The 27,571-nt window shown below is 39.0% G+C and overlaps 1 protein-coding gene across 1 annotated transcript in view; it reads left to right on the top strand.

Moving 5' to 3' along the window:
* The first annotated feature begins 6,656 nt into the window (after positions 1 to 6,656).
* ano1b (anoctamin 1, calcium activated chloride channel b) overlaps positions 6,657 to 27,571 on the top strand; it is a 37,273-nt gene continuing 16,358 nt past the window's right edge. The window contains exons 1-11 of the mRNA XM_084934338.1: positions 6,657 to 7,034; positions 7,937 to 8,329; positions 14,222 to 14,320; positions 14,725 to 14,876; positions 16,288 to 16,342; positions 16,676 to 16,724; positions 18,605 to 18,660; positions 22,107 to 22,148; positions 22,659 to 22,723; positions 23,748 to 23,882; positions 26,923 to 27,083. Of these exons, the coding sequence (XP_084790464.1) occupies positions 6,930 to 7,034; positions 7,937 to 8,329; positions 14,222 to 14,320; positions 14,725 to 14,876; positions 16,288 to 16,342; positions 16,676 to 16,724; positions 18,605 to 18,660; positions 22,107 to 22,148; positions 22,659 to 22,723; positions 23,748 to 23,882; positions 26,923 to 27,083 (1,312 nt within the window). The 5' untranslated portion in view covers positions 6,657 to 6,929. The remainder of the gene's footprint in view (positions 7,035 to 7,936; positions 8,330 to 14,221; positions 14,321 to 14,724; positions 14,877 to 16,287; positions 16,343 to 16,675; positions 16,725 to 18,604; positions 18,661 to 22,106; positions 22,149 to 22,658; positions 22,724 to 23,747; positions 23,883 to 26,922; positions 27,084 to 27,571) is intronic.

Here is a 27,571-nt window from a genome sequence, read left to right on the forward strand (position 1 = left end):
CCTTGATAGTTTCTCAATATTTACTTCAAAAGTCCAAACACGTACACAGCAACAAAATTCCAAATTATGAAAACTTATAAAGCTCAATTCAAAATGGATGAAGAGAGATTGCAAGGTCAAAAAACCATGTGGCTCCACTGTCCTCTCGCCCAACTTCCTGTTTTTTTCCTGCACTATCAAAATTAAAGCATACATTTCAAATTAAACTGCAAGTAGGCTCCTACAAATATCTTTAGTGTTTTGAAAGGCGCTTTCTTAAATAAAATGTATTATTATTATTATTATTATTATTATTATCATGTTTCCAATACACCATCTTACAAGCCAACTACATCTAACAGCTAGATCTTGCTGTGTGAGCAAAAACACTTGGATCATCGGTTACATGAAAGAAACGAACGCTCGAAGTTGTGCACGATGTGACAAACTGTGGTGGTGGGGTGTGATTATAGGTTAGCTGCAGGGGGGAGAGGTGGAGCTGGGTAGTTCAGGGAGCAGTGCCAGGTGGGACTTGTTGGCACAGCTGCCACTCATTTGCTAATCGGAGTCAAAATAAAAAAGAAGATGAAGGATTGACAAATGCAAAGGGACAGAATGAGATTTCCACTGAAAGATTTAAAAATAGCAGCAACAACCTAAAAAAAAAAAGTCCAGTGGTGCATGGTTTTCATTTTTAGGGGCCCTTTCCCAGAACTTTTTGATCACACCTCGTATGTGGATTTGTTGAGCGTGAACAGCATTTCTCCAGGAGGTCTGGTTTCTGCCATCAAAACACGCTAAGCTAACCCTGTCTATTTTAGCACATGGCACTGCCACAGGAAGGATTCTTTAACTCAAACAGATAAAAAAAATATTACACTTTGCTTAAAAATGGGAGCTGTGGTAAAATATCCAGGCTCATTTTATCCAGAAGACATTTTTAAGAAGTTAGGGAATGATTTAGTAGGGCAAGGTTGTCTTCGGGTACAGAATTAAAACTATTTTTAAAAAGGGAGCGGTCAAAGAGGGCTCATGTAACTCAACTCCAAGACGTTTTACACAGGCGCCTCATCAAACTCAGAATTTAGTTCACATTCTTGTGATTCTTTCCTGAAGTCATGAGTAAGTACTGTTTGTAGCAACATTTTGACTGATGGCGACTAATATGTAGCATAAAAATGTTCTGCACACATGACTGAGACATTCACGCTCACAGTCACCACAGTCATTGCTTCATTACTTCCCTGTTGTAGTTTTTAAATTTAGTATAAGAGACCTACTATAATGCTTTCCACTTACGCAGCATTTTTCTATATTAGTGGTGGAACATACACACGTCTTGGGCAGGAATGGAACCAGAAGAACACGATCTACCTTGCCGGGGTGGAGTTAGCATGTTCCTCTGTGTGTCCGTGTTGGTTTATACCAGGGGTCGGCAACCTGTGGCTCCGGAGCCGCATGCGGCTTTTTAGTCCTTATACTGCGGCTCCGCGTGGTTTGGGAAAATAAATTAGAAGTATTTAGCTGAAGTGTATTTTATTTATGTTAGTTCTTTTTTAACTTGTAGTTCTAAATTGGAAGATTATTGTGATATTGAAATAAAAAATAAAATTATATTCTATTAGTTTTTGATCGCTCAAAATAAGCGTCACACTTGCAGAAGCCAGTGTACCCACCAAAACGGCGTGCATTTATCGAGACTTTCAACCATTACTATTATGGATCTTCAGATCCACATTATGTCAGCAGCTGTTCTCCACCGTGAACTATGTTAAAAACAAACACCGCTCACGCCTCACAGACGACAGTTTACAGTCCTGCGTAAAAATGATGACTTCGTACAGCCCCGATTTGCAGACGCTGTGCACAGAGGTTCAGGAGCAGAAGTCCCATTGTAAACATACCACGGCAGACCCGACGATGTTTGCATGAACATGCTTTTCAGCATCTCTTTATTGACCACTTTTCACACACGGTTGCTGTACGCATACAGCCGGCTGTAGCTTTTCAGCTCACAGCCTGACACATACCAACAACAGCATAGATGGCACAGACGTTAAGGCGGCGAGGCATGATTGCGGGTGCCGCTCAGGTGCGTCCTCCTCCCCTGCAGTGGTGCTGCAGACCACGCCCCGCCACACACATTAACCAGGTAAAATACATATTTAGGCAGAATTTTGCAAATATCTATTTTTCATTTTTCAGCAGCATAGTGCTTTTTTTCCAAGTATTTTTTAAAAGTCAGGTCAAGGCTCCAAAAGCCCAAAGGCGATATGAGGGTGGCGGCTCACAACAGTTTTTGTTTGCTGGATCATTTTAGTTCAGCTGGGTGTCTTTCCTTTTGTTATATTTCTTTAAGAGTTCAAAATGTGTTAATTACATAAATAAAATGTAATTTTCTCTGTAGCACTTCATGGATTTAAGCAACGCACCTTAGTTGTTCACACAAAGCATAAAAGTAAAAAACAATATATACAGTGTTATCTTCATTTTTGAAAAGTATTTGCGGCTCCCAGTGTTTTCTTTGAGTCTTAAAGGTTGCTGACCCCTGGTTTATACTGTTCTCAAAGATATATTCCACATTTCACAAAAGGTGAAAAATTGCTCTCCACTCATGAAATGGACAAATAAAGAAATTTGTCAAATCTGGAAACCTATTAGCAGGTGAAACACATCTGTCATCTCAACATCTGTAATTTCATTCATTTAATTTCATTCAGGGCAGGCAGGTAGAGCGGACACCCAAGATTGTGAATGCAGTAACTCAAGAATGAAGTAACGTAGGAACTTCAAATCGATACCATAGTTGTATCTACAAATAAACTTGGACAACTTCCGATCTCAGTGACCTCAACCTCAAGGTCAGAGCAAGTGGAAATCTTGTGAATGTGATAACTTGAAAACAAGATGACGTGGAATTTTGAAATTGATAGCTTAGGTGTGTCTACTAGGAGGCTGAGGGGTGGTACTGGCAGTTGCAAGTATTTTTAACTTCCATCTGGAGCTATATTGCCTCTTAGATTTTGCACTGTGTTTAAAGTCATTTAGATGGTTTCCTCTCCATCTGAACACTTCCTGTGGAAACAATGTGTGAACAGTACAAAGCGTATTCATCTAGGAAGCTGGGGATGATTGAGGAAATGTTCAGTGTTGGGCCCAGCTCTCAGCAGCAAGTATTCACCTCCGACATCGGACTGATGACAAAGTCAGACACTTATTTCAACGATATTTTCTAGCTGCTCCTGTTCTGCCCTCTCACAAAACAAATCTGTAATTTTTTCCGGTTATTGAAAAAAATGGTGAGGACAGTGTTTGTAACTGTAACTTTTTCTGCATTTTGATGGCTCCCTGCGAATAAGCTCCAGGGTTTCACACTGCAGTAAACTTAGTCTGAAGTAAGCTTATTTTTAAGTTTCTCCAGCATCTCATGACTTCTCTATAATGGGTGGTGGGAGGCGCCATAACTGCATGTCATAAACAGATGAAAGTGGATCTCATAGATCTTTTTCAGTGTCTGATTCAGAATCTGTGTCAGTGAGGTGCCTTCTAGTAAGAACAGCTGCATTAGGTTCAAGGCCTCTTAGCTTCCTATGTATTAAAGCAACATATGTTGACGTACTTATTCGCTCTGTGTCAAGAAAAAAGGTTTTATAGAGTTTTGGCTACACATTTTAATTCATTTTAAATATGACTGAACTGAACTTGGTAGATTTCCATGCCTTTCACATTAGGCCTGCTAGTTCTCTTAGGAATGTCTGAGCTGGCTGGCTGTCATCTTTGGCTTCCTGAAATTGATCTGACTCAGTGCTGCTGGACATGTCTTATCTCATGAAGGTCACCGATGTGCTTCCTGTGTCTGTTCTTCCCGTCCTCTACGAGGCATTGTGGCTGCATGGCTGCAGCATGAACATACCCTGCAATGATTAGCCTACATAAAAGACTGTATTTAACAATATAAACTTCTGATCTAGGTCTTGATGCAAGCACTGACATCCAGATAAGAAGATTTGTGGGTTTCCACTAAAACTTTCCAGATGAACAGAATCAACATTTTGGTATATTGATCCAGGTAATATTCATATATGCAATTCATAGAGGACATACTGTACTAACACTGCAGTTCCAGGATGAATTATTCAGGCCTCTGATGTAACCTGTAAGTGATATAATCCGTACTTAGATTATGTAGAAGGTTTTACATTACATTTTAACATTCTACATGTTTTTACACACATTCAGGTTGAAGGAAGTAGAAGCAGCAGATTTATGAGCACTAATCCAGCCATGCAAGTGCAGTTCCCCATCAGTATGTAGTATTTCACTTGTTTACAATCCACATCTGTATAGCTGTGTTTTATGTCGTTGACTTGACTTGGCAACATGTCTGTCCAGAGTACAGAAAAATGATCTGACAAATCTCCACATGAAGTGACCTTGACATGACTGCATGGTACAAACTTGTTAAGGTCGAAAGACTTATATAGTCTAAGTTTTTCCCTTCATATAGATGCTGAGTTTTTCCACAGGGTATACAAAAGAGACGATTCATACCCCAATGTGGAATGTTAGCTCCAGTGAATGACCGTTCTACCAACAGCAGTCACTTTATGCCACCACTTGGACTCCACCCACAAAGTAGGTCATGAAGGTTTACAAACAGTGGACTATTCTTTGTGAGGTAGATAAAGTGCTTATTTGGTGTATAATAAGGCACTGTAGGGTTAAATGTGCTCCAAAGCACTTTGACTGTGCAGGAAGATTAGGAAAGTGCTTTACAACTGCTGTTACAACCTGAATCACAGACACCTTGTTGTTGTTAGCTTGGAGCTTTTTGCTGCTCAGGCACTGATGAAGCTGGAAACCACTAATAGTTAGAGGTAGTTAACATTACAGATGTAGTATAGTATGGTTTTGATTTAAAGGTATTCAAAAAATACTGATTAACCAGCAAGACCTTGTGAATTCTACAGTCCTCTGGTTTGAATATTTGATGATTTAATTTTATCGTCTGTAAGGTTCATAATTTCATAAAAAGCATATGAATACGGTCTGTTCATAGGAATCTGCACTGTTCTTTGAATGATACTTACTGTTGTAATGCATGAAGTATGTCTTAACTACATTTTGGTTTCTGGGTAAGTGTTTATAACTTTTGTATTGTAATATAAAGGTTACCCAATTCTCTAGTAAGACAAGCTGTTGATTGCGGTTTGTCTCAGACGCTTGGAGAGGTGTGACCTGCAAAACCCCAGCTGGTCGAAACATAATTTGACTGATGTACACAAAGTTTTAAGCAATTATTAGAAAAGCTGAGTTACAGTATGTGAACACAAACACCACTTCCTGCTGTTCCCTGTGAGAATTGACCTTTAACCCCTATATCTTGCTCCCAGTACTGAGTCGGACACATGGCATCCCTTGAGAGCTCGACAGCCTGTGCTCTACAAGGTCTCTGCTTTCCTTTGCTTGATTCTGTGTATATTTTTTTACTCTTAAAGTCTAAAAATACACTTGAGTGCGGATGTTGCTGCTGTGTTACATAAACTTGTGGGATTGAAGTGTCAGGAATGAGAGGTTGGACAGAAAGTTTTTGGATCCTAGTTCTCACAAAGTAAACAATTATGGAAGAGAGGACAGTTTCCTGGAACAGCTTCACACAGGAAAATCTACACAGAATTACACTGAAGTGTCATGTTTTGATAACTTTTTTTGTATACTTGAGGAAAAGTGTCCCAAGATTCTAGAGCTCCACTTTAAAAGCTCGCACTGACGGTAATCAAGTCAATTATTATTACTAATAGGAGTAACTTACTGTGTATTCCAGACCATCGTGGTCGGCTACACAGTAAAAGAGAATGTCTGCCTTCATGTGATGTGGATCATATCAGAACTGTTTTTAATATTATTATAAAACTGTACTTGACCTCTGTATATATTGAAAAAATACCACTGAAATTGCAAGCAGACTTGACTGTACATTTTGAACAAAATAAAGCTTAGAAGGAAGGTGACTGGACTTCTTTTGGTTTTTTATTTTTTAGAAGCTTCTCAGATGAACGGTAAAATGTTTTCAAGAAACTTAAAGAAGTCCATTCATTTTCTTTCCAGGCTCCCTGGTCTACCTGGATGACTGAAAACCTGCACAGAACCAATGAAACACTTTGTTGCACAGTGTTTTCATGCAAGGTGGAGATTGCATGTTTCCCCGTGTCTATGTGGACTCTTTCTGTGTATTCTAGTTTCATCCTACAGTCCAAAGACATGAATTAGGTTAGGGAGACTGGTGACCTGTCCAGGGTATGTGTTGCCTCTTGCCCCATGAAAGCTGGGATAAGCTTCAGCTCCTTATGACCCTGAGTTAATTGAGCAGACAAAACTTGATAGATATCCTTTAAACTATTCAACAACGGCTGCTGGTTGTTCTTTCATTACAGTATTAGAGAGAAAACAGTTGCAAACAATAAAATAAATCAATAAATAACACATGCTAATAATCTGCAAAACTACTTATTAACACCGCAATACTAAGGAGCTATGCAGGAGACTGCGAGAGAAGGAGGCACACTGTGTATTGAGGTTGGTACAGTTTAGCAAATACAGAGAAAGTGAGGCAGGGCACCTTGTGTTCATCAGAGTTTTATCGTTGTCTAAGTTTAGATCTTGGCTTGCAGAATGCATCTCAAGTAACAAGGCTGCTCACTCACTTTAGTAGCACCACAATCCAGACAAAAACAGGGCTTTACACAGAGCTTTAAAGGAAGACAAACACAGAAAAGTGGCAAGTCACTGAAAAATAAGAGTAGAGGCGGGGCTATCAAAGCCCAGCAGTCATATAGTGAAAAATCTCAAACAGGAGGCAAACACAGAGAGACCTAAGGCAGAACCAGGACTATTCTCTGTAAGAAAACAACTCTTCACCACATAAGTTTACCGTTTTTTCTACCTGGACAATGACAGAGAATGTAGAAGATCAAGTCAACTTCTCTCAAACCTCTGGGTCTGAGCAACAGACACCGCATTTTCTACGAGATGTCATCTTCCACGGCAAGTTTAAGGTAAGCGTTTCTGCAAGAGACACAGAGACTGAAAGAGAGAGAGTAGGAGGACAGATAAGGCAAGATAAATAAAGACACGGAATAACATCTATTTAATAATAGTTTGGACTTGGATTTGATGTAATACTTCATCCTCACTGACCTAACTGAACAACTGATGATTGGCCATAGTTGTTCCTACTGACAACCTTTTTTGCTTGTTTTTGTACATTCTTGAACAACTATGTAGGCTGGTATGTTTAAACACAAACTACATGAGTCGCAGCCTTCTTTTTGATGATCTTGTGCAGCAATTACAGCTATTTTAATATATTTAAAACTCAAAATACTGGTTAAAAAATAAAAATAGTCAGCAGTCCTTGTTGAACACAACCAAAACTTTTACACTGATACGGTCTTTAAGAGTGCTATTGTCACTCTGCGGCACTGCTCGTTATTTAAGGCAGGTACTGCTGCTTTAAGTAATGAGAAGGATTAAAATGAAGTTCCTTCTGCAGGTCGTACACTGCACTGAACTGTAGCTGGTGTATACTGTGTTTTCTGTGCTGGTACTGGCATGCAAAAGCTCAGTAAAAGAATAGCTTGATAAGTGCAAGTCCAGAAAGGAAATCTTGCTATTTTTACATTCTTTCCATGATATATGGTTTTATGTGTATTAAAAAGCAAACAAACAACATATGTGAACAAAACTGTTAAATGTTTACATCATCGAACCCTGCTGGTGATCCAATGGTGTCAGACACTGAATGGCAACACTCCTGATTTGAGTGCAGTTCTTCTTGTTGGATATCCTCCCCATCTCTTTCTGCGTGCATATCTTGCAGTCCCTCTTGTCAACTTATAAATGCATAAATCATGTTCCCTACGCTCTTACATGTGTGGTTTAAATCTGCGTATTTCAGCGGCTGAAGGCTCTAACTCCAGAGGAAAATACCCGCTCCCAGCATGGGCTCTTCTTCCAGGATGGTCAACGGCGTGTTGACTACGTGCTCACCTATTCCGTGAAGAAGTCGAGTGGAAGCCACTCCACTCGCCAGTCAGTGCATCTCCTCACTGAGAATGTTGTTACCCGCAGCTTCCGCCATGGTCCTCAGAGTGGTGGCGAAAAGCTCCGAGCCAAGCAAACACAAAGGACGAAAGACTCATCCTCCGTACATTCATCGACGGTTATCGACATGGAGTTGGGCTGTTCAGGAGAAATCTTCAATAGCCAGGAGGATCAGAAGGCATTTAGACGGGAGGAGTTTGAAGGAAAACTGAGAGACATGGGGCTAGAGCTGGAAAAAGATGAAGATGTAAGTTCTAATAATTATTTATTACAAAAACTGACTGGCCTCATTTGGCCACTTCTTTTCAGTGTGTGCTTCCAACCAAGCTCATTTCTTTCTGTCTTTCTTTCTTTTTTTGTACGTCTTATCTTAAATGAAGTCATGTCAAATTTTAACCTAATACAATGACAGTTTCTTTCAATATACAAGCCCTTAAACTACATTTGAATATGTTGAATTTTGATGCTTTTAATTCATCTTATTATTCCAAGCATTTTTGAGCCCTTGTAACCTTTAAATTGGGTACAGGAGCTAGACACACAATATCTTCAAGGCTGAAAAACACATTTAAGCTTTTTTTAGCTTTTTTTTTTTAAAGAAAAAAGAAAAAAAAAACTTCATCCAAATGAGTTTTACACCCACTCCCAGTGTCACAATCTGAAATAAAATATTTTTTATATTTTATATAATGTTTTCTATAACCAAACGTAAAATATCGATATCATGGCATATCTCATAGTTTCAGTAACAAAAAAGCACAAATTTAATGCCTATGAGAGAAGGAAGTGAATACTCTTAGTACAAGCCAATTCATTTTTCTTTGCCTCAATAGGAAACCATCACCTGCTCCCCTAGAGGGAGGCATAACTTTAAATTGACTACTTCTTTGTTTTGATACCTTTAGCTCTAAGTTTGCTGCTTCGGTTTTAAAGCCATTGCAGTTTTAGAGCTCTAACATACTGGCTCATCACCAGTGCTGTGAAGCTGTACTGGCAGATACTTCCTCAGACTATAAAGAGGAGCTCCTTAAACTTATTATCACCCTTGCAGAAAATGATGACTGACTCATGACTCATTTAGTGATGGGAATGCTTCCACAATGAAACCACTCATAAACCTATATGCATTACACTCATAAGCACTTAGAAGGCTCCTGACAGGGGGGTTATTTTGATGCTCATTTTGAATTTCTAAAGGGTTGTCTTGACTTAAGTTGCTGCTATTTAATTGAGTGTGTTAATATGTGTGTTTACAAGCAGTCAAACAGGTGTATCTGTGTATGGCCCTTCACGTAATATCATTTGCGAGAATGACCCTGAGGGGCGTTAAGTGTGACATGCCTACCATGAGCGATATGTCTGTAGGCTTTCAAAAAGGCTTGTTGGCCAACAGCATTTTTCCACTCAGCTCATTGTTCATCATAAAGAACAGCAGATCTGCACATGCACTAGAGAGACAGAAATGATACTGCTCTGCAGGCCACAATTTCCACTTTCATGCATCTCACCCTTTCTCTCTTACACATCTTCACTAATCCACTGAAACACACTTGAACACACAAACTTCAAACTCAATAGAATGTCAATAGAAAGAATTTATGAACTTATTCATGTTGTAAGAAATGTCCATACAGATATCATCATATATTTGAAGGTGTGTTTTTATGTTGGTGTCCTTGTTAAAGGACAGAACAACAGCAAAAGCAACCTCACCTCACAGAACACATACTAGATGTGCTTGCAGCTATGCCATGAGTTCACTGGTGACTCCAGCAGTGATCAACTACTGTATAAACACAAATCCTGACCTCTTTCCAGATACTGCTCCCAGGTACATGGATGACACAGGGGTCAAAACAAAAACACCTGAACTGAATCTTCATAGACCTGTTAGAGAGATCTCTGGACCATAAGTCTTAACAATGAAGTCAACAATGAACTTTCACGAGGATCGAAATTTGCCATTTTACACTAAACACCTACTGGATCACAAACTGTGGTTCTTGAAGCACCATGCCAGAAAAGCGTGATCTGAGCATGAAAAAAGTCATTTCCATTGCAGTTTGATGTTCTAATTGCGAACTATATGAATGCACTGCTACACTGTTTCACAGTTTTGGCAGATTTACAATTTGACTTGATCTTGAAATTTCTGTCTAGTGATGACAGTGTCTAATAATAGTAATTACTATTATTATTACTACTATATTTTTGCAGTGGTTTTTATTTACCTTATAACTTATATAAACCTTATATTTAACTGCAAACGTTAGAAGATAACCGTTTCTCAATGTCTGCAATATTTTAAGAGGCAGCCAGTTTCTGTAAAACTATTTGCAGGGTTGCAGTTTAGCTGTATCTATATATCAGTCGCTTAAAAGTGGAAACTGATATTCTGTCTATGTATAAGATGTCCTAATGCCAGAATAAAAATAGAAAATAGTTGTCTCCACAGCTGACCTGAGGTTGTGAGCGCCACACAGTCTAAATTCCTGGTTTTCTACACATGGCACTATCTAATTTCTGACATTTTGGTAACTACCAGTATTAGCTGATACTAGGTTAATTCTGGTTTAATGAAAAAATCCCCAGCCTTTATAAATTTCCAGTAAGTTGGACCTTTGAACTAACAGACAGGGAAGAGAGACACTACAGGATCAATTTTCCTGAAACAGAATACACAGTAAAACACCAGTCTAGTCTCGGGACACAGGGGTGTTCAGGTGACATCAGTATTTCCTAATCAGTAATTCTAGTATTTTGCACACAGTTAGGCCCATATATATTTGGACACTGACGCAGGTTTTGATGTTTTTCACAGTTTTTTTTTTTACTGACACATATTCCAGTTACAGTTATAAAATGGACATGGACATAATGTGTAGAGTCTCAGCTTTAATTTGAGGGTATCTACATTCAAATTGGATGAAAGGTTTAGGAGTTTCAGCTCAATTGACTCAAACTCCTAAACCTTTCATGCTTTAATGCTTGCTGGTCAATTGACTCAAAGGTTATTTCATGGGCAGTTGTCGGCAATACCTTCTTTATTTCATTATCAATTAAGAAGCTAAAAGGCCTGGAGTTGATCTGAGGTGTGGTGCTTGGAAGTGAAAGATTTTGCTGTGAACCAACAATACGCAGTCACAGGAGCTCTCCGTGCAGGTGAAATAAGCCATGCTTAAGCTGTGAAAACAGAAAAACCCCATCTGAGAAATTCCTACAATATTAGGAGTGGCAAACTATAGTTTGGTACAAGAAAGCTCTGGTGAATGCGGCAACACAAAAGACCTGGACGTCCACTGAGGACAACAGTGGTGGATGATCACAGAATTATTTCCACGGTGAAGAGAAACCCCTTCACAACAGCCAACCAAGTGAACAACACTCTCCAGGGGGTAGGCATATCAATATGCAAATCTACCATAAAGGGAAGACTGCATGAAAGTAAATACAAAAGCTAGGTACTTGAAGGTGTGGAACAGCTCATGATCCAAAGCAAACTACATCATCTGTAAAACATGGCGCAGGCAGTGTGATGGTTTGGGGTGTATGGCTGCCAGTCCCACTAGGACACTAGTGTTTATTAATGATGTGACACAGGACAGAAACAGCTGAATGAATTGAGTCTGAATGAGGTGTTCAAAGACATACTGTCTGCTCAAATCTAGCTAAATGGAGTCAAATTGATTGGGCGGCGTTTCATAATACAGATGGACAATGACCCAAAGCATGCAGCCAAAGCAACCCAGGAATTTATTAAAGCAAACAAGTGGAATATCCTTGAATGGCCAAGTCAGTCACCTGAGCTTGAGCATGCATTTCACTTGCTAAAGCCAAAACTTCGGACAGAAGCAGAGCAGAGCATTAAAAAGGAGGAAACCCAAGTCCCCTTTCACCCCTTTGGGCTTTGGTCCTCTACCAGAGGCCAGGGAGCTCTTGGAGTGGTTCACTTCATTTCTTGTGGTTAGAAGACTTTTGGTCTCAATATGAAACGTTTTGCTCAGATGTAGCTAGATTCACATGCAGTGTTCCACAAGGATCTGTTTTAAGTTCCTTGCTGTTCTCATGGTATATTCTACCACTACGCTAGATTATTAGTTCTGAATTAGTTTTAGTTTTAAATACATTTCTTATCATCTTTATGTAGACAATATTCAACTGTACCTTTTTTTCAAACCTTATGAACTGGACAAACTATCCATTCTAATGGACTGTCTTAAGGAAATAAATGGTTGAACAGCAAACAATTTTCTGTAGCTTAATACAAACAAGACAGGCTGTTTAATTATGACTCCAGAGAGCATTAATCCCCAAATTAGACAACATCTGGGAGCTTTCTCATCCGCTGTAAAAGCTACTGCTCAGTAAATTTCTGATCAGTCTTTGGCTTTTGATGCCTACATGTAATCTGTGACCTGCTCTTGCTTTCTTCACTTAAGTAATATCACTAAACCTGAAATGGAGATGCTTGTTCATACTTTCATCTCCTCTCAATTAGACTATTGTAATGCCCCTTTTTTCTTGTCTGTCAAAAGCTTTGATAAATCGCCTTTAAACCATCCAAGATGCTGCGGCAAGGCTTTTAACTCACACTCACAAATTCTCTCATATCACCCCATTGTTAAAGAGTCTGCACTGGCATCCACTTAGTTTTAGATATCAATTTAAAATCCTTGTAAGGCCATGAACGGAAACTCTTATGTTCATGGCCTTACAAGGAGAGGCCCCCACTTATATCATCAGCTACTTCACCCTTATTCTCCAAACCAGATCCTTACGATTGCTGAAACTGGGGATTCCATGTACCTGTCTGAAAACTAAAGGGGAAGCTTCCAAGCCTTAGCACCAAAACTATGTAAGATTTAATCTAACGTGTCAATTCAGACAAGCATAACAAAATATTGGATAATGTTTTTGTGTGTTATGTTGTTTTTGTGTGACTAAACTGTATTTGTAATATCTTTGTAAAGCACTTTATAATATATTCCCGTCTTGTGTTATATAAGTAAATTTTACTTACTTAACAATATGCAGTAGCTCAGTGTTCCAATATTCGGAAGAAGAAACTGCTCTCATAACTGGAGATCAATGAGGTACAACACAAATGCTACACCAAGGGAGAGCCAGGACATCAGGTCGGGAGGAAATATCATCATCCCCACATGAGATTGGGTACCAAGCCCCAAGCACAACTGAAGTCGTGTTGATAGCAAGAGCAACTGACCTGAGAGATACCTGAGAGATAGGATCATGGCTAAGCTGTAAACCTGGACCCTCTGTGGCTGATCACCAAGACTATGTGGAATACCCTCTGATGGTCTACTAGACTAGAAGATGTGAATGCAGCATTTTGGAATGCAACTCTACTGTGACCATCATCGAAATCAACCAGCTGATCTACACCACGGCAGCAGTGATCCCAGAGATGCTAGGCTATAAGATAATCAGCCACAAGGAGCAGGACCCGCCATGGAGAAGGAGACCAGAGGCCAAGATCAAGGCAGCACAAAGGGAAGTTTGCCAACTATTGGAGCCGGAATGCTGGAAGCAACATATATGGAATTATGAAGCAAAGAAAAAAAATGATAAATAACTCTAAATATGTGTTATATTTTAAATTCCCCAAAGGAATTCCCTTTGCTTTGGTAACTGGACTAGTTCTTCACTTCACAGGTGTGCCTTGTCAGCATTCATTTGTGGAATTTCTTGCCTTCTTAATGGGGTTGGGACCATCAGTTGTGTTGTGTAAAAGTCAGGATGGTGCACAGCTGGCAGTCCTGTTTGACAACTGTTAGAATTCATATTATGGTGGTATGGTGGTATTTTGAAGAATCTCAAATATAAAACACGTTTTGAGTTTCACACTTTTCTGTTTACTACATAATTCCTACATAATTCCATAAGTGTTCAGTCATAGTTTTGAATAGTCATAGTCATGAACATAAAGAAAAAACATTAAATGAGAAGGTGTGTCCAAACTTTTGACTGGTAGTGTATAATGATATCATATTAGCGAGCGAGAGAGATCTGAAGCCATACATGTGCAGTATTATTTGATTTCTCTATCTGTGTTTTGAAAATGAAATAAAACTATATGGGAGTTTTATACAGTTGTTTTTGCATGCTGTTTCCCTCTTAGGGCAAGATTCCAGGAGTGTACTTTGTGAAAATCCATGCTCCCTGGAACGTTCTGTGTCGAGAAGCCGAATTCATGAAGTTAAAGATGCCCACCAAAAAAGTAAGTCTTTAAAATGTTAGTTAAAAAAATGCCAGGTTATGCTATGTTATATATTTCAAATGGGCAGTTTAGAGTCAGTATCAAATATACAAACTATTTAGGTTTAACTCTAAATTCAGACAATAATGAGGTTACTGTATTCAGTCCTAAAATTCTTAGAGGCTTACTCTGGCCTCTAGTAACACTGTGAGGAATCTCAGAGTTGGTTTTGACCAGGATCTGTACTGTACTAAACAAATGTGTAGGACTGCTTTCTAACATTTGTGGAATATCTCTAAAATGAGAAACATCCTGTCTCAGAGTGATGCTGAAAAAGTAGTTCATGCACTCTAGGCTGTTCTAAAACTTATTAATAAAATAAACACCTTCATTTGATCCAAAATGCTGTGTGTGTGTGTTGAAAGGTCTATGAGGTCAAGCAGTCAAACAGTATTGTGGAGAAGATCAGTACTCTGATTAGTAAAATTCTGGAGCCCCTCCACCCACATGTTGAGGAACATCAACCCAAGAACGTCAAACACCTGTCACACACGTTCTCTAGGGAAAAGCAACACCTGTAAGTACATGTTTTTACTAAATGGAAAAGAACTGATCCCATATGATCTAGCGTACTTGTCAACAATGTGATTTTTTTTTTTAAATGCTCAAGAATATGCTGACAGATCCTTTTTCTCCTTTTCTTTTCAAAGCAACTTCAATATCATCCAAAGGTTTTTGGGGTTTTTTACTTTTTGTTTTTCAGCAGTTTCCTTCTGTTGTATGAGATAATTCAGGGTTAGTGTAATCCTATAATCTTTAGGTTTTTCAGAGAATATGCACTGAAAATTGCTTCTTTTTTTTTCTTTTTTTTTTTTTGCCTGTCCTGTTTGGTTCTTTTGCCATCAGACTTATTGTCTAAAGGCGAAGAAAGATGCCCAACGGATTTACTTTACCAAATGGACCATCCCAGCCTTGCCGTCTTGGTCTATTTGATTCACCTTTGCTTTTATTGTTTATTCTATTTTCATTTGCTGAACACGGGACAGACTTGACTGGGGAAAAGAAAAGGGAGAAAGAAAGAGGGAAAGAAAAAGAGCGGGGAAGAGGAACGGTGATAAAGGGCAAAAACCAACAAAACAAACAGACAAAAAATACATATATCAATCACCTGGATCACCTGTTGAGAAAGAAAAAAGAGAAAACAAGCAAAGAAAAAGAGAGCTATAGAATAAACAACATCACGATGATCTATGGGAATATAACAGTAAATACTAAATATTAAATATTATTGTGCAGCACGTAAGATTGACAGCGCACAGTGTGCTTCGAGGTAGCAGCCAAAAACCACCTGTGAGTGTGAGCGTGCTTGTATTTAAAAGGTTCCTTCATGTAATGATCTGCTAGAGGGTGTGGGGAGCCACAGCCCCGTCCTCCTGGGCATGAAGCAGGTATGGAGGAGATCAAGGCTCCAGACATCCAGAGGCCCCGAGAGCAAAGGAGACCAAGGAAGACCAACGGAGGGGCAACCGCACTGAAAATTGCTACTCTTGCTAGTAAAACATGAGACATTTTAATCTGAGACCAGAACCTAACAGAGTGAAATAAATGATGCAGGCTTTACACTGAAAAAAGGGGAGATGGTGACCTTTTCACTAACATCACTCCCCACGTGTAATTTTCATTCATTCACAGAAAATCTCCCCTCCCAACGAGATAAATGAAAAAGTCAGGAACTTTTCTGATTTTTAATTGTTTTTGCTTATATTGTTTATCTATTAATTACTATGTGTGTAGTATGAATGGCAACTGGGGGGAATTGACACCCTTCTGCACATTTTTCAAAGCTGTCAGATGAGATGGATTGGACTCTTTCCCTGTCTGATTCTGGCCCCCAGGTCTCATGTTCGACACCCCTGGTATTATGTATGTGCCTTGATCGATTCTTGCCTGATTTTTTTTTAATTTTTATTTTATGTGTATGTTGACAGATTTGACCTATCAGACAAAGATTACTTCTTCGACAGTAAAACCAGGAGTTCAATAGTAAGTCCAAGTTTGTGCATCAACAACACCAAAATATGACAGCATGTTTTAGCCTTCGCAACTTCTCTAGCACTCATACTGTGTATAAGAAACTAACCAATGTTTGCTGAAGTTATTTTAATGGTATTTTCCATAATAAATGCACATTTCAAACATTGATATTTTAGGTTTGAAGTATATGAAATTCTAGGCTAATAGGCCATCAACACCATTGACACCCTGCAGTTACAGGTTATCCTGAGATACGTGCCCAAAATAGAAAACAATAATATGTATAGGCTGATATTCTCCTTGTGCATTACTTTTAGACGCATGTTTTTAATTCCTTTACAGGTTTTTGAAATACTAAAAAGAACAAAATGCAAGGCCAAGTACAGCATGGGTAAGTCTGAATGTGTTTTTGTTTTTTTGTTTTTGCCACAAATATTAAAAGTCAGACAATTACGTGCTCACATATCATAATTTAGTCTTCTGGTATCTAACTAAGGTATCTGACTAAGTTGTTTTAGTCTCCACTGGTTAAAATATCTTTTTCGGAGTTTTTGATGGTGGGGATAAATGCTGGAAATATGACTTCCTAACCTTGCTCTCTGTCATTTGTGTAAAATGCCTGCAAACCTATGGTTTCAACGATGCAAAGATTTGTTTTTTAGGGAGTGACTTACACAATAGTTAGTGAGCACAGCAGTGTTTTAAATTCTGTTAAAATCAAAGCAAAAAATAAATAAATAACTAATAACAATGGTTAGAACATTGTCTACTGAATGCAATGCCTGAAGGTTAAACTTCTGATGGCTAAATAATTTGTGTTTTTGTGAAAGATGTATACATTGTTACCACTTCTATGATGGAAATGTCCACTGATTCTGTAATACGTGTGTGTGACACATTAGAAGCTGGTCAGTGGGAAGTGATCACTGAATGATTGTGCATGTTTGGCACAGTGATGCTATAGGCTACTATTTTTGCCCGTGTGTGTGTGTGTGTGTGTGTGTGTGTGTGTGTGTGTGTGTGTGTGTGTGTGTGTGTGTGTGTGTGTGTGTGTGAGTGTGTGTGTGTGTGTGAGAGAGAGAGAGACTCAAAGAAATATCTGTCTTGAGGCCTATCTCACAGTATATGATCTCATTTCCAGTGTTGTTGTGTTTCCTGGAACACTATTACAGTTGTTGGTCCAAGTTCAGCATTGCAAGTACTGCAACCAATCTTATTGTTGTGATGTCATAGTTTTCCGACTTGGAAACACCATCACACCACACACTAAACCCTAACCCTTATCCATAACCATTATTCTAACTATAGTCCCTAACCCTAAGTCTAGGATTCAGGTATATGACTTGACAAAAGAACAACATCCCACTTCTTTGCCTTAAGAAATTCTTGGATCACGTTTGCAGTTTGCTTTGGGTCATTATCTAAATGTAAGCAGATGAATCATCAATAAACACTTCTTATCCAATTCCATTAACAGCCATACATAGCCATGGCCAACAGTTGATGTGATATGCTTCAGATCATGAGCTGTTTCTTTCCTTTTCCATACTGTTCTCATCCCATCATTTTGGTACAAGTTAATCTGGGTTTCATCTGGGCAGAGAGTTTCATTTGGGCAAGCTCTTTTTGACTTTTTTTCCTGGTAAAATCTATGTTGGCCTTCCTGGTCTTGATAGTAACCAGTGGCAAACCTTCTGTATGAACATTCAGGAAGGCGTTTCTTAATTTTGGACTTTGTGAAATGATATGCGTACCTCCTCGAGAGCATCCTTGACATGGTTATATGTTGTGAAGCTGTTTTACAGAATCAAGGAAAGAATTCTGCACTCATCCACTTATGTTGTCTTCTGTTGTGTTCAGGCCTTTTCCTATTCCTGACCTACTTATTAGTCAATTGTCCAGTTACTTTTGAGTCTCTGTGGAGTCAAGGAAAACTTAGTACATCGCATGATTTAGTAGCTTGTAGAACCACCTTTAGCAGCAGTAATTTAAGTAATTGTAACCAATGCCATCAGTTTGCTTCGCAACAATAAGGTTGCAAAGGTCTTGAGAGAGCTCGCTGGTTTTACCCATCCTGAGATGTTTCTTGTGTGACACCTTGGTAATGAGACACCTTTTGATTTCAACATTTTTTATGCAAATCAGAGATGGCTGAACAGAAAATATTCTAAAAATTGAATGGTTAGAGATGGAATGACCCAATGTGGTCATATTCTTGAGTGTTATAATTTAGAATCTGTATGAACATCTGCATTTATGCTTTCTTGGCAGGTATCACCAGTCTCCTTGGTAGTGGGGTGTATACTGCAGCTTATCCTCTTCATGATGTAAGTAGTATCTTTGTTAGAGCAAATAATTATTGGATTAGAAATATTTGTGGTTTTAGTTTATCGAGTATAAAATGGTGGTGCAGTGCCTTACAGTAAAGGTTTCTTTGCTGGTGACACATCAGTGGTGTGTATACAACTTTGTTTTGTTTTGTGGTTCCTTTTGGTAATTTTGCCCCTGTACAGAACCCCAGTTGGTTTTAAAGTCAGTGAAGTTTAGACTTTCATCTTTTCTTCAGGGGGTTTAACCTAAGCATTGCATTAACCACATTAATGAATTGCACTAATTTGGCTTCTTCTGTAGTCTAAAGGCCTGCCTGTCTTCAGTTTTATCCTCAGTAACTGAAAAGACTGAGATCAGGTGATTGGCTTGGCCATTGGATAACATCGTATTTGCTTGTCTTGAGAAACTCTTGGGTTTCTTTCACACTTTGTTTTGGATCATTGTCCATTTGCACTGTGTAGCTCTGTCTGATGAGCAGATAGTATATGTTGTACACTTCAGTTCATCCTGCTGCTTCTATCAGCAGTCACATCAAACACTACTTACCCACTTCCATTAACAGTAGTACATGATTAAACCTGCATCATGTTGGATAGATGATGTGGTAAGTCTTGGATAATGAGCTCTTTCTTTCCTTCTTCATACTTTTCTCTTTCTATCATTCTAGTAGAAATTAATATGGGCTTCAAACATTTCAAACATTTGAGAGGGGTTTTTTTTTCCACAATTTGGCCTGTTCTTGAGCATTTTGAATTGGCCAGTTACTCCCATACAGGAGGTCTGGACTTGCTCTTTATTCAAAAGATCCAAGTTTTTGATTCCAAGAGGCACTCCGCTGGCAGGCAATGCAGAACCTGTTTCTTGAGGCAGTGTTGAGGAGACTCACCTAGCTCTCACTGGATGTCTATCCAACCTTCTCAGATGGTCACTGCTTAAGTAGCATTGCAGGTCAAGTGTGATTTCTCAGCCACATCCGTTAACAGCACCACTTTTTTATGATCAGTTCACTGGGTAAAATTGGTTATGTTATACTTTAGTGGCCAGGAGAAAATAGGCTAAGAGCAGCCTAGCCTGTAAGATCTAATATTTATATGAATGCTTTTACCTTTACTGGATAAAAGTATATTTGGAGCAATTTAGAAGTTGCAAAACAAAGACTGACTCAATTAGTAATAATCACAACCTCATCTTACTGATCTACTCTATGCTAATGCTGATTTCTTATTTTGGTCATGAGATGAATGCACTCATCTCTGTCTCAAGCCTGATAAAGCCAAATGGGGAAACAGTGAGTCAGAACAAAGTCCTCCAACTTCTTTGAGACCTTAATCCAACACAGCCAAGCAGAGTAAAAGCCGAAAAGTATAATTCCAATTCATAAATTCACATTGGTTGGGCAGTGGTTCAACGCACATATTAAACAAATATGTAAGACTGCTTTCTTCCATTTGCGCAACATCTCTAAAATTAGAAATATCCTGTCTCAGAGTGACGCTGAAAAACTAGTTCATGCATTTATTACTTCCAGGCTGGACTACTGTAATTCATTATTATCAGGATGTCCAAAAAACTCACTGAAAAGCCTTCAGCTAATCCAAAATGCTGCAGCAAGAGTCCTGACAGGGACTAGAAGGAGAGAGCATATTTCTCCTGTTTTGGCTTCCCTTCATTGGCTTCCTGTTAAATCCAGAATTGAATTCAAAATCCTGCTCCTCACATACGAGGTCTTAAATAATCAGGCCCCATCTTATCTTAATGACCTTGTAGTACCATATCACCCTATTAGAGCACTTCGCTCTCGCTCTGCAGGCCTACTTGTTGTTCCTAGAGTATTTAAAAGTAGAATGGGAGGCAGAGCCTTCAGTTTTCAGGCCCCTCTTCTGTGGAACCAGCTTCCAGTTTGGATTCGGGAGACAGAAACTATCTCTACTTTTAAGATTAGGCTTAAAACTTTCCTTTTTGCTAAAGCATATAGTTAGGGCTGGACCAGGTGACCCTGAATCCTCCCTTAGTTATGCTGCAATAGACGTAGGCTGCCGGGGGATTCCCATGATGCATTGAGTTTTTCCTTTCCAGTCACCTTTCTCACTCACTATGTATTAATAGACCTCTCTGCATTGAATCATATCTGTTATTAACCTCTGTCTCTCTTCCACAGCATGTCTTTTATCCTGTCTTCCTTCTCTCACCCCAACCGGTCGCAGCAGATGGCCGCCCCTCCCTGAGCCTGGTTCTGCCGGAGGTTTCTTCCTGTTAAAAGGGAGTTTTTCCTTCCCACTGTCGCCAAAGTGCTTGCTCATAGGGGGTCATATGATTGTTGGGTTTTTCTCTGTATCTATGAAGCGCCTTGAGGCGACTTTTGTTGTGATTTGGCGCTATATAAATAAAATTGAATTGAATTGAATTGAATTGAATTGGTTAATCCTCTGGTCTTCCAGGTGAAACTTGTGAACTCCAAAGTCCTTTCTTCTGTTGTTGCTCTCTACTCAGCCACAGGACAATAGAGGACACACACCACACCTTCCTAAGAGTCCTCTTTTATACTCATGTGGTCATATGTATCACACACCTCTCTCCCCTTACCCATCACTCACACCTATTCCACCTATTACACACACACACACACACACACACACACTTAGGCACACACACATGTGCACATGCATACATGCACATACACAGACACACTCACGCTTTCCATGCTGTTGGAACATTCAGTACTTTCCTGTATCTCACAACCTGTCTAAGCAGTGCTCTACTGCATCCTCTTTTCATCTCAATACATCTCATTCATTATATTGATTAGATTTATGCATAATTACCAATAGCAAAACCACATATAGATATACTTTGTTTATAGCACGCTGAATTACTGTAACCATAAAACTGCTGGATGTTAAGTTCCTTATTCCACTCTTGAATAGAGGTAAGCTGGGGGATTTGCTCTGGCACTTGGAAGACAATCAGCTATGGTCGCTGGAGTCTCCGGGGTCATGTGTCTAAGAATGGAGTGGCCAATTGCCAGAGTTACGGGTGTGTAGCTGACTGGGGAAAATGGATTTGAAATGTGGGTTTGTGGTGCACCAGGGTGCTTCTGTTTAGGGCCAAATTGTGAGGAGGAACCTTATAGTCACCGAGCTGCTGATTTTCCAGCTGCTTGGGAGGACCTGATGGAGGACAGTTATGGCTAAGTTTATTTGGCCTGAACTAACTGCTGGGGTTGGGCTAGTTATAGTATTTTTTTTCAGTGGTGCAGAGCTGGGTGTCCAATTCACTGAGCCAGTTAGACAGTTAGACCTCAAGCCATGCTGCTAGTGACACTATAAGTCAATATCAAAAATATGATTTGCAGGTGATTCAAGAGAAATTGTGCACTGATGAAGTACTACAGTAAGAGCAAACACCAAGTTTACAAACTTCAATTTCCTATATTCTATTTCAGGGAGACATTGATGAGAAGAGTGCAGACCCCAATGACAGAAAGGTAAGAATGTGAAAATGCCAGAATAAGTCTTGAGAGAGCTCACCGGTTTATCCATCATGAAATGTTTGTTGTGTGGCACCCCGGTAATGAGACACATTTTTATAGGCCTTCAGTTGGACTGAACCAGCTGGTATTAATTTACACTAAGTGGCAGGATTGCTTTCTAATTACTGATAGATTTAAGCTGGTGTCATGACTTTTCATGCCTTTTTGCACCTCTTTTTCTTTATGTGTTTAGTACTTTTTCCCTGCAGCTCATTATTATTACATTATTATTCTCATTATTACATGTTTCATTTCTGGGCATCTATGGCTTTATTCCTTTGTATGTGTGGATTGGATGGGTTGTTACCGACATCTGGTGAGAATTTCATGTCAATAGGACGTTTAAAAATGATTTACTTAGAAAATTAGTGACGTGTTTAATACCTTTTATTGTCAACTTACTTATTTTGCTTTACTTTATTTTTACACACACACACATATAACATATGTGAATATCTTCTCCAGCTTTTATATGAGGAGTGGGCAAACTACGGCGTATTCTACAAGTACCAGCCAATTGGACTTGTGCGGTAAGGACATTCCTTAATTTTAAAAATGACATAGCTTTTGCAATGATGCAGCTAGAACAATTGCAATGTGATTAAAGTGCAGACAGGCTTCAATTTAGGGGGTTTATAATACGTTTTCAAGTAAACTATTTAGGAATTACAGCCATTTTTATATACTCTAAACCCAGGGGTGGGCAATCTCAGTCCACGAGGGCCGGTGTCCCTGCAGGTTTTAGATGTGTCCTCGAACCAACACAGCTGATTTAAATGGCTAAATTAGCTCCTCAACATGTCCTGAAGTTCTCCAGAGGCCTGGTAACGAACTAATCATGTGATTCAGGTGTGCTGACCCAAGGTGAGATCTAAAACCTGCAGGGACACCGGCCCTCGTGGACTGAGATTGCCCACCCCTGCTCTAAACCCCTTCCCTGTTTCAGATACTGTGTTTCTTCCCTTTGAGATGCTTTGCAGGCCTTTACTGCAGCCATCTTCAGTTGCTGCTTAGTTGTGGATCTCTCTGTCTTTGGATTTGTCTCTTGCAACTAAAACTCATGTTGGGTTCAGATCAGAGTAGGACCCTGTGCATTTCATTGTTCATCCTGTTGCTTCTAGCAGTCAGATCATCAATAAACACTAGTCACATATACACCCTGGGCTTTCTAACTCGAGACTTTCTCCTTCTACTCCTGCTTCCTCCCTCAAACTGGCTGAATGTGAGTTTGATAAAGTGTGTAGGATAAAGCACTATATTAATTACTATAACTGCTCAAATATCCACATATTGCATCTGACATTACATGGCCATCATCCACCTCCACAATAAGCCGCCTCCTGCTTACCACAACTTATACTTCTGGATCAACCATATTAATGAGCCAGAATATAGATGTATACTTATTATGGATATATTGTTAGAGTATGCAGGAAACGATTCACAAGTTCCTTTGTGTCTGTGCAGATAGTGGTAAATAAGGGAAAAACAATATACTACAGTTTAGATTTGTGTAATAAAAATGATTTTTTATCTGTTTCCCCGGGTGTTTAGGAAGTATTTTGGTGAGAAGATTGGGCTGTACTTTGCTTGGCTAGGCCTGTATACCCAGATGCTGATTCCTGCCTCACTAGTGGGGGTCATTGTCTTTTTGTATGGATGCGCCACAGTCGATGACAACATTCCAAGGTAAACAAAAATGCATGTGCAAAAATTCCAGTTCTATGTGATTCTAACTATAATCACCTCAGAGATGTACACATTTAAAGACAAGCCCTATGAACACCATTTCAGTTGTTTGACAGGTGACAAAAGTTAAAGCTGGAAAGCTACAGGGTAGCACTGCAGGAAAAAGATGAATGCAGATCTAGTAGCCAGATTTAACATTATTTATTTAATTTATTTAACATATGTGTTATTATCACTTAGTTGTGATCATAATCTCAACATGATTATTCGCCTCCCTCTTCAAAACATACACATCATAAACATCCACCTGAACAATAGTGTTATAAAAATGGAATATTTTTAGTTTTTAGACTCAGTGTAACAATCTGTGTTATAGCTGGGGTGTACTTTGAAAACAAAGCTTTATTTGTTGCCAGTGAAAAATGTTAAGGACATAAGGTAGTTTGTTATCTTTGATCATGCAATCAGATTGTGTGATTACTTCAAGTAAAAAAACAGTTCATAAAAGACAATCATTTTGTATTGAAGACTACAGAGATTCGGGTCGCTGCAGATGGCGGCTCCTCCCTGAGCCTGGCTCCGTCGGAGGTTTCTTCCTGTTAAAAGGGAGTTTTTCCTTCACGCTGTCACCTGCTGGTCACAGAGCTCATGTGTTTGTTGGGTTTTTTTCAGTGTATATTTGAAGAGTCTTCACCTTTAAGTATAAAGCACCTTGAGGCAACTGCTGCTGTGATGTGGCAAAATATAAATAAAATCAAACTGAAGTGAATTGAAATATAACTCATCCATATTTAACAACTATAAATAACAAACTCAAAGTTTTACATGTGCACATTGTTTGGTTTTTGTTGTTTCACTCGGTCTATTGTGGTGTGGTGTGGTTTCCATGTGCTATTTGCACCAAATACTGGAGATATAGGTCATCAGTTCAGTTTCAACTTATTATTAATAGAGTTTAATGCACACCTTTTTTATCTTGTGTTGATATCTAGTGCCACTTACCATATTTTTGCCTTGCTCGGATCATTTTACAATATGTAACTGCACACTATTGATATTGTAGGTACGTAATAGAGTGATGATACCAAAAAGTCTGAAAACGTTACTCTTTCATTCCCACCCAACCCCTCTTCTAAATGGTTTGTGATTGTTTTCCACAACAAAACACTAAGAATACATTATTGTAAATTTAACACATTATTGTAAATTTAACACAGAGGCTAAATAAAGGAAGTTAGCAGTAAAAACTATTTAACAGTGTAGGACTTAAAGCGGATGGAAATCAAAAAATGGAAAGAGGAAGTGAAAGTACAACAAGCAGGAGAGAACTGTAAAAGTTTGATGAATTACTACAGAAATGAGGGCCTCCTTTCCTTTCTCCACCTGCTTTTTATTATCCACAGGATATTATGACATGCTGGCAGTGCAAATTTCTATCCAGTGGAGACAAATGCCACTCACTGTAAGTGTCAGAATCCTAACAGAAAGCAAACAGACTGTAACACAAACCAGATGACCCATCTATTCATCAGTGCCTAATGGGAATCTGTTTTAGGAAAACTGAGCTAATAACAGCTGCAAATCTCAAAAAAGAAATAACCAGAATAGTTACTATCATTATGATAACGAAAATACTTCACATACTTCGACATTTGCTATCAAAGTCAGCCCTGTGACTGGTGGCTGTGAGGTAATCGCTGATTTAAATGGACATGAGTATCCCATTTTATCAGGTATGTCCTGTTTTTTGTGTGTAAACATGCCAAACATCATATCCCAGTGTATATATTGTCATACTATTACAGTCACATCACTAAGAGCAAAACAAATTTGGAGAAATCCACTATGTAATATGAATGTATCGGATACAGTGTTTATAAAAAGGGAAAATCCTCAAGAAAGAGATTTAATCCAGGAAGACCATGTGAAAAAAGTGTATTTCAGTTTCATTTTTTTATATAGCACCAAATCATAACGACAGCTGCCTCACAGTACTTTACATTTTATATGAGAGAGAAACCCCCAGTAACCTGATGATTCCCCTATGAGCAGCTCTTGGTAACAGTGGAAAGGAAAAACTCACTTTCAACAAGAGAGGAGTCAGACTCAAGAAACAGCAGCGATCTTCCGCTACTTTTTTGGGAGTGTGGAGGATGAGAAAAGAAAAAAAGTATAAACTATAGAGAGAGAAGATGAAATTTAATAAAATGATCTAGTGGAATAACAATGCACAGGGAGTATAAAGGGGATAAGTGAGGCTGATCTGGGAGCTGGTTCCACAGGACAGGAGCCTGAAAGCTGAAGGCTCTGCCTCCCATTCTACTTCTAGAAACTGTAGGAACCACAAGTAAGTCAGGAGTCTGAGAGTGAAGGGCTCTGTTGTTTGACCTATGGTGATTTGGGTGATTCTGGGGGTGGAGGTGTCCTCACAGCATCATTTACCACCCTCCTGTCCTTGTCTATGCTTGTGTATTCACCCTTGGTTAAATGTTTGGTTTCTGGGTTTCATCGTGGTGCATTTTGTTGGTCTTTTGGATATTATACAGCTCACAGGTGTAACTTCACAAATCTGCATATGCACACATATACACAGAAACAAAATCACCTGCAGATGCAAGACACGTGTTAATACTTTTCTGAGCCCCCCCATCAAAACGAAAAGGAAAAAAACAGAGTGAAGTGCTGTGTTGGAGTGGTAATCAGAGGTTGTTAGGATAAGATGGGGCCTGATTATTTAATACCTTATATGTGACTAGAAAGATTTAGTTTGATTCTGGATTTAACTTGGAGCCAATGAAGAGAAGCCTGCATGGGAGAAATATGTTGTCTCTTTGTAGTGCCTGTCAGTATTCCTGCTGTACTCTTGTTATTCAGTTGCCATAACAAATTAAATTTTTGTGTGATTTGAGATTAGCCTAAAGATAGTGTGAGGGTTGCATTAGCAAAGTAGTGGTGGGTTATAATCATGTATTTTACATAATCTAAACAGTGATAAAAAAAAAAAAATACAACTCTGCATGTGCCTTTCTGTTAATTCTAGCATGGAGATTTGTCATCCAAGGAACAACATCACCATGTGTCCACTGTGTGACAGAGTATGCAGCTACTGGAAACTTAGCACCGCCTGTGGGACTGCCCGGGCAAGTCATCTGTTTGACAATCCTGCCACAGTTTTCTTCTCTATATTCATGGCTCTCTGGGGTGAGTGAAGATACAGCAGCTCATTCAAAAAAACAAAAGTAGAGTATGTGTGTCCGCTTTATAACGTGCTGTTAAAATGTATACGCCTCTCCCTGATTGCTTTTTCTTTTGCTGTTTTGTCACACTTGTTTTTTAAAGCATCAAACAAATGGCAAAAAAGAGTAACCAGAGTAAATATAAAAAGCACTAATTAAATGATGATTTCATTTATTAAAGGGAAAAGGCTACCCAAATCTACCTGTGCATATGTGAGAAAGTAACGACATCAGCCTTCCCCGAGTTAGTCTGGAGTCCATTAGCTTATTGTACTCAGATTTGATTATTGATAGCCCTTCTTCTGTTTGTTGATCACTTTTCTGGGAGATGTTTTATAAAAGAAATTGAATTGTCTCATGCAGGTGGAACAGTTTTTATTGACTAGCACTGTCACCTCACAGCAAAAGGTTTTCCAGATTTTCAGGGACTCTGGTTCCCTCCCACAGTCCAAA

This window comes from Perissodus microlepis, chromosome 7, assembly GCF_051167445.1.
Source record: "Perissodus microlepis isolate ML-2025 ecotype Zambia chromosome 7, ASM5116744v1, whole genome shotgun sequence".
Taxonomy (NCBI): domain Eukaryota; kingdom Metazoa; phylum Chordata; class Actinopteri; order Cichliformes; family Cichlidae; genus Perissodus; species Perissodus microlepis.